The 7883-nt window shown below is 47.0% G+C and overlaps 1 protein-coding gene across 1 annotated transcript; it reads left to right on the top strand.

Moving 5' to 3' along the window:
• The first annotated feature begins 1587 nt into the window (after positions 1-1587).
• Positions 1588-7439, top strand: EEF1A1 (eukaryotic translation elongation factor 1 alpha 1). The gene is made up of 8 exons (XM_073675565.1): positions 1588-1732; positions 3227-3401; positions 3603-3782; positions 3947-4243; positions 4339-4489; positions 4578-4834; positions 4958-5192; positions 5350-7439. The coding sequence occupies exons 2-8, from the start codon at positions 3258-3260 to the stop codon at positions 5472-5474; spliced, it is 1389 nt and encodes a 462-aa protein (XP_073531666.1). The 5' UTR covers positions 1588-1732; positions 3227-3257; the 3' UTR covers positions 5475-7439.
• Positions 7440-7883: the final 444 nt, after the last annotated feature.

The following is a 7883-nucleotide window of genomic DNA, read 5'->3' as shown; positions in this document are numbered from 1 at the left end:
TCATTCTGGTTTAGGCATGAAAACCACTGAAAAAAAACATGTGTGAACATAACCTTATGATCTCAGCCATATTTGGCTGAGTTCATACACCTAATACATGCTGGTCACCGATTGGACAGCATGCATCATGTTCTCTTTAAACATGGATGGGTGTATGAGGCCTAAGGTTCACACAGCGTATTTTCTGTTTGTGTAACGGATCAATGTTAGACTATGTGCCTACACAGATCTAAAGTCTGTATGGAAGAATCACAACATGGGCTAGTCCTGTCGTAGACTTGTGCATGTACATAGCAGATGGGTGCAGGAGCACCCTATGTGAACGAGCATGCCTACAGAGTTGAGCGTTTATCTGAACTTAGCCTTAGGTGCACAATGACTCATTCGTTTTGATGCCAATTCAGATATCAGTGATTTTTCTCAAATTTAAAAAAAATGACCATTTGGTCGGTGTTTTTTTTTTTTATATATATATATATATATATATATATATATATATATATTTTTTTTTTTGCATACAATAAAAACAAACTGATGGAGGTGTCTCGTGCTTCTAGTAATCAGTAGCAGACCGACAGTATCCCAGTGCTGTCTGATTTTTTTTTTTAAATGGACCCATAGCCTTCATCGACAAGATTGATCCGTGACTCAGATCAAATTCAGACGTCCCCATGATTTTCTATGAATCACTTGGTCCACAAAAATACACAAGACATGTGAACAGTGCCATAGAACTATTGCCTATTATAGTCTATCAGTGAAAAACATGGATAAAGCCCATATGACTCATGGACACAGTCCACACCTGGATTACAAAGCCCGGCCTGAGTGTGGGCATATCCTAAACTCATTACGTGTCGGGCCGGGTAATGAGGTCTGAATTTAGACTGTGTGAACGTGCATCCAGTTCTTTCTTGTACAGAAGCCCAATATCAGCATGGCCAGTCCCAGCAGAGACAGGTAAGTGACCGATCCATACAGACAGAACAGGATGTAGACACCGGAGGGGGAACCTGGTGAGAGGATCAGTAAGGAGGGTACAGGGTTTGAACAGAACCCATACATTGTGTGGCTCAGGCGCTGGGTCGCCCGCCATAAAACATAGCTGTATACCCTTTTCCTTGTCACTGTGCAGGCATACAATGGGGCATATACCTGACTTGTGTGCAGAGCTGTCAGCCATGGCTGAGGGAGGACACTGGAGACGTCTCAGCTGAGGTAATACCGCCAGTCTCCCCCAGTATGAGGCAGGCCTCCAGTCAGCGTGTGCCGGCAGTGGCGCCTCACACCGGTCCGTGCAGTCCAGTCTGGGCCCGGCGCCCGCACTGCTGAGAACACATGGACTATGACCGCCCCACGCTGTGTGAGCAGAGCGGCCATCACAGTGCCCAGCCCGGCTTCCCCACACACGTGTAATGGCGGCTGGCTCGGTGAGGCCACGTTAGCACGCCCCCCCGTAACATGTGGCGCCCCACAGAAGCAGCGGGGCCCACTCCGGACTTCACACGTGATACACGGATTCTACTGAATGGCGGCTCCCGGGACTCGGTAGTGGTACGTGAACATTCTCCACCCCCATCACCAACCATGGGCTGCTCCAATCCTCCGCCTCAAACACCCGGGAATTCTGGGCAGGATGACGTCACTAGCTCGGCCCGCCCTTCTGGCTATATAAGAGTGACGCCAGATAACTTCGCTCTCTTCCTCACCGGGTCTGCGGCGAATTTACTAGGTAAGTGCACGTGGAGCGGCGGCATCTGGACTAGGCCGCAGTGTGGGATTTGAACCCAGTCGGCTTTATCGAGGTCACCGGATTGGATTGTTATTGTCCCTGATGGGAATCGCACAGCGGCGCGTGGACTATGAGGAGCCGGCGGCGCCGTGGAGCGAGGTCAGGCCTGCGCGCTGCTCCGCGGCCTAGGTGCAATCCGCCGGGTATCTTACTACCTGGGAGCCATCCGATGTGGCGGAGCTGCTGGGCTCACTTGTACGGGGCCGCTGTATGCCTGCGGGGCGGTATTTACTGTCCATTACTGCCCGGGAGCTGGCGATTAACTGCCGAGCGCCGGCATGGCGCCTGTGAGTAGCGTGCGGGTGATGTGATGGCGGGGCTGGTCGGATCCTACCACTGTGAGATTATATGGTCCGCGGGAGTGGTGTTATTGCCCGGGCTCCGTACGGCGGCGATGTTGGGGTGGTCTGCTATGTGTCTATGCCGTCGGTGTAGGTGGATGATGGGAGTGATTACCACGCTGTACACTACCGGTCTGATCTGTACAAGGGCGGCTGTTCCGCAGCGCCTCACAATATAAAGATGGCGGCCGCTGCTGAGCGGGGTTTCCTCTTCCACAAGATGGAGGACGATGAGTCACAGCTCACAAGACAAAGGGGCCGCGTGTGGCCTCCGCGCCCGGCCTGTGGTGCCGGGGACTCCCCGCTCCTGTCAGTCTCTGCTGGGGCTGGCTGTGCCCCTCCATGTTCTCGCGGGCGTGGCGCTTTATGGCAGAGCTGCTGTAAATGGCCGTGATGTAATGGGGTTACTATAACCCGACTCTGTTACCCGGCTGCTGGCATTCTCTGCCTGATACTTGTGTGCCTGTGCTTCTGCCTCTGTATCTGTTCTCTGACCTTCTTATTAATAGTGGGTTACTATAACCCCTGCCTCGGTGTTGGCTGGCTGCTTTCTCTGCTGTGTGGTTCTGCCTCTGTATCTGTTCTCTGACCGTCTTATTAATAGTGGGTTATTATAACCCCTTCCTCGGTGTTGGCTGGCTGCTTTCTCTGCTGTGTGGTTCTGCCTCTGTATCTGTTCTCTGACCTTCTTATTAATAGTGGGTTGCTATAACCCCTGCCTCGGTGTTGGCTGGCTGCTTTCTCTGCTGTCTGCTTCTGTATCTGTTCTCTGACCTTCTTATTAATAGTGGGTTGCTATAACCCCTGCCTCGGTGTTGGCTGGCTGCTTTCTCTGCTGTCTGCTTCTGTATCTGTTCTCTGACCTTCTTATTAATAGTGGGTTACTAGAACCCCTGCCTCGGTGTTAGCTGGCTGCTCACTTTCTCTGCTGTCTGCTTCTGTATCGGTTCTCTGACCGTCTTATTAAGAGTGGGTTACTATAACCCCTGCCTCGGTGTTAGCTGGCTGCTCGCATTCTCTGCCTGATACTTCTTGTGCCTGTGTGGTTCTGCCTCTATTACTGTTCTCTAAACCTCTTCCTATCTCATTATAGGTGTCCATCGCCAAACATCTAAACACTCAAAATGGGAAAGGAGAAGACGCACATCAACATTGTCGTCATTGGACACGTAGATTCCGGCAAGTCCACAACAACCGGACATCTTATCTACAAATGCGGTGGTATTGACAAGCGTACCATTGAGAAGTTCGAGAAGGAAGCTGCTGAGGTAAGCACACCTGGCCGTGGCGGCCCATGCTGCTTGTTATACCATGGTGTAATGCTAGAAATGCCCAGATCCTGGTGATAAGTGTCTGGAATGTAGCACCTAGTATGCTCAGGCTTACGTCTGCCACTGTGCCAGGACTAGTAACCGACCCTATTACTACTGTACAAGGATCCCTCCCTGACCTTCTCTCTCTCCTCACAGATGGGCAAGGGCTCCTTCAAGTACGCTTGGGTCTTGGACAAACTGAAGGCTGAACGTGAGCGTGGTATCACCATTGATATCTCCTTGTGGAAATTTGAGACCAGCAAGTACTATGTCACCATTATTGATGCCCCTGGACACAGAGACTTCATCAAGAACATGATCACTGGTACTTCTCAGGTAAGAGTACTATATTTGTAAGGCATAGCATGTACAGCAGACACTTATTGTATGATTTAGCAGTACTGCCTATTAGATTTCTTCCTCCAGGGCAAGTTTAGTATGGTGCATGCTGCAAGAAGGCCTGTATGTCGGTTAACAAGCCCATTGTGTCCTCCTTATAGGCTGACTGCGCTGTCCTGATCGTTGCTGCTGGCGTGGGAGAGTTTGAGGCTGGTATCTCAAAGAACGGACAAACCCGTGAGCACGCTCTCCTGGCCTACACCCTGGGTGTGAAGCAGCTCATCGTTGGCGTCAACAAGATGGATTCCACTGAACCCCCATACAGCCAGAACAGATACAAAGAAATTGTAAAGGAAGTTAGCACTTACATCAAGAAGATTGGCTACAACCCAGAAACCGTTGCCTTTGTGCCCATTTCTGGATGGAACGGTGACAACATGCTTGAGCCAAGTGCTAACGTAAGTGGCTGAGGGTCTCCCACCCTACTTGTGATTGATTGCTGTTGTAATGGTATAAAAGTCTATAATGTGTTTCTATAATTGCCTCTCCATAGATGCCCTGGTTCAAGGGATGGAGCATCACCCGCAAAGAAGGAAAAGGCAGCGGAACTACCCTGCTTGAAGCTCTTGACTGCATTGTGCCACCAAGCCGCCCCACTGACAAGCCTCTTCGTCTGCCCCTTCAGGATGTCTACAAGATTGGTGGTAAGTAGTCAACTGGACACAACTGTGAGCTTGATATAATGTTAAATGCTGACCAGAGGCCTAGATTAAACTTTCTGTTGCTTTTAAGGTATTGGCACAGTACCCGTTGGTCGTGTGGAAACTGGTGTCCTGAAACCAGGCATGGTGGTCACTTTTGCCCCAGTCAATGTAACAACTGAAGTTAAGTCTGTGGAAATGCATCACGAAGCTCTGACCGAGGCTATGCCCGGTGACAACGTTGGCTTCAACGTAAAGAACGTTTCCGTGAAGGACATCCGTCGTGGTAACGTTGCTGGTGACAGCAAGAACGACCCTCCTCTTGAGGCTGGTGGATTCACCGCACAGGTACTTGATTTGTTTGCCTGTATTGCAGCAGTGTATGTCTGTAGCCTGTCCTACACCACTAATACAGCCATGTGTACAGACCTTACCACTAACTTGTTTTTTGTTTGTTTTTTTGCTTCTTAGGTTATTATCCTGAACCATCCTGGCCAGATCAGTGCTGGGTATGCACCTGTGTTGGATTGCCACACTGCTCACATTGCTTGCAAATTTGCTGAGCTGAAGGAGAAGATTGACCGTCGTTCTGGTAAGAAATTGGAAGAAAACCCCAAGTTCCTGAAGTCTGGTGATGCTGCCATTGTTGAGATGGTCCCAGGCAAACCCATGTGTGTGGAGAGCTTCTCTGACTATCCTCCTCTTGGTGAGTACATTTAGTGCATGACCTCCCCCTCCCACACACACACTCTGATGCCGCCTCTTATAAAATGAGTTTCCTAACTTGCTATGTATTCCCCTTTAACACAGTGCCATGGAATTAATGTCGCAATAATAATAACTTGGGCTATTTTCCTCTCTAGGACGTTTTGCTGTGCGTGACATGAGACAGACCGTTGCTGTCGGTGTAATCAAGGCCGTTGAAAAGAAGGCACCTGGTGCTGGCAAAGTCACAAAGTCTGCTCAGAAGGCCCAGAAATCCAAATGAATATTCCAAAAATCCAGTACCACCTCAGTCTTAACCAGCGGTGGAAGATCGGTCTCAGAACTGTTTGTTTTAATTGGCCATTTCAGTTTAATAGTAAAAGACTGGTTAATGATTACAATGCATCGTAAAAGCTTCAGAAGGAAAGGAATGTCTGTGGACCATTTTGTTTGTGGCAGTTTTTAAGTTATTAGTGTTTTTAAAACAGTAATTTTTAAGTGGAAACAACTTGACCAAAATCTGTCACCAAAATTTGAGACCATTAAAAAAAGTTAATGCGAAATGTTGTGTGATCTGTGTTTTACACTGGTAACACTAAAATGTGGTTGGGGTAAAAAAAAAAAAAAAAAAAAAAAAGTGTAAAGGACACTTGTACCCCTATAGTTTGAGGTTGCAATGAACCCCTTTCTGCTTCTAGAGCTGGTGAAGGCCTGGCATTACCTTCAAACCTAATGTCATACGTTAGATTGATTAGGACTTCATTGGAAACTAAAACCGTTTGCCCCTTTGGTGGGATTTGTGTAATGTGGTGGGTACATTGTAAGCTAAAGGGGAAGATTCAGTAGCTGCTATATACTAATGTAGTAATATGTAGTATTTACACTTTTTTAAACCTGCTCAGTTTAGGTGAATTCTCCTCTACTGAACCATATATTGTGGGTCTTTAAATCTGCTCTAGGGAGAGTAACTAGTGTCTTGTTTTGATGCAGCTAATGTGAATGGGCAGACCTAGGGGTGAAACCAGGCATGCGGTTAATGTTATGCCCAACGGCCACACCACTCTGATTGCCTAAACTATATCAGTGTGTGCAATGTGGTCAACTTCTGGTTTCATACAAAAGTTTACAACAAGGGGTGGAGAAGGGTTTCTAGTAGATAAATGTTATGGGGTAGTCTAGTGGGGATCACCACTGAAAACTGACTACTAGAAATGATACTTCTAATATAACCTCATTGCTATTGCTTCACAGAACTGCTGTGGGCTAAGGCTACATGCAAAAAAAAAAAACAACTTTAATCTATGCAAGCACTGCTAGTGTCATTTCTGCTACAATTTTGGAGACTGGTCTATAGAGGATGTGTGTGTGTGTTTTAAGTAATTTATCCACTGGTTTCCCACCTATCTCCAAGCTGCATGATGTAGGTGCAGAGGCACTTTATGCCAGTGCTGTCATGTACTGAGCTGCTTGTTGTATTTTTGATTGTTTGATTTGCTGCAGATCTACTAGTTACCTAAATGCTCAAGACTGCATAACCTTGTCCACATCACTAGTTGGCAGCTTTGTGTGCATAGGCAGAAAGCTGCTAATCCGTGGTGAGGGCCATGGTTTGGCTACCTGGCAGGTTTTCTAGTCCTCAAGTGGTAATTGTTTAAGAAAACTGATTTAACAAAAAAAACAACTCCTGGCCAGGACCTGTCCATTGGGCGTGGCCTCACTCCATACACTTGTATAGAGTGAGGCCGTGCCCAGACTAGAGGAAGAGGACTAGAAATGTTAGTGCCACCTATTGGAAGCAGTGATCCTAAAAGTCAGAATCTATTCTTGCCATATGACTTGGGATAATAGCCAAAGCAGAATCTCAATTTGCAGAAAAGTTGTTGCCCCTCATAAGTGCAAAGTATATCTGATTTGACTAGGTGAGCATTTCTGGAGAGGCCAGATGTCATACTTTACACTGACGAGGGGCAATACCCTGAAACAGTGTCTGCAAGTTGAGATTCTTGTTTGCCTTTTATCCAAAGTCATTGCAAGGCTCTATTGACTTTAGGATCACTGCTTCCAATAGGTGGCGCTAGAATTCTAGTCTGTGTCCTCTCTGAAGAGGCCATTTGCATATCTTGAAAGGTGGAAGAGACCAAGTTGGTTGATGTCAAAATGTAAAATCTCATGTTCCTTTGCAATGGCTGTTGCCCAAACAAAATATCGAGTAATTTGGAAATAAATATTTTTTTCTTTCACTTTAAAAGATTATATATAATTTTTTTTTTTTGTCATAACATTGCAGCACCTAGTAAGCATCGGCAGTCAACAGGAGTGAACACTGACCCCTGGTATAGATGCTGTAGAGGGGTAGTTCTAAACTTTCACTTGCTATAATTTAGTATAGATCAGACTTGCGCATAGTCTGGCTGATATGGAAGCCAAAATATGGGTAAAGTCGTGACGCCAGATAAATGCACGATCAGTAGTGGAGAGGCAGCTTGAGTGATGAGTAACATCATGTTTTAATTGGGCATACTGGAATAATGTTATGTCAAAGAATGTGGCCTAACTTAACCCCTTTATGATGTATTTATGCCATAGGTCACCGCCCCGTTTCTGATCAGCTGTCGTGCCCCTAACAGCTGCCGGTGGAATCGTGATCCACCTGCGGCTGTTAACATGTTAAATGCAGCTGTTAATCTCAGAC

The sequence above is a fragment of the Phyllobates terribilis genome, unplaced genomic scaffold (genome assembly GCF_046119375.1).
Source record: "Phyllobates terribilis strain yellow unplaced genomic scaffold, ASM4611937v1 Scaffold_3__8_contigs__length_932513732, whole genome shotgun sequence".
NCBI lineage: Eukaryota > Metazoa > Chordata > Amphibia > Anura > Dendrobatidae > Phyllobates > Phyllobates terribilis.
The sequence above is the reverse complement of the archived record's forward strand: the minus strand, read 5'-3'. Positions and strand labels throughout refer to the sequence as shown.

Excerpts from the sequence above, each read along its gene's own strand:
- EEF1A1 (XM_073675565.1), top strand. The coding sequence starts at position 3,258 with ATGGGAAAGGAGAAGACGCACATCAACATTGTCGTCATTGGACACGTA. Across the intron at positions 3,402-3,602 it reads TCGAGAAGGAAGCTGCTGAG|ATGGGCAAGGGCTCCTTCAA; the intron begins GTAAGCACACCT and ends CTCTCCTCACAG. Across the intron at positions 3,783-3,946 it reads TGATCACTGGTACTTCTCAG|GCTGACTGCGCTGTCCTGAT; the intron begins GTAAGAGTACTA and ends TCCTCCTTATAG.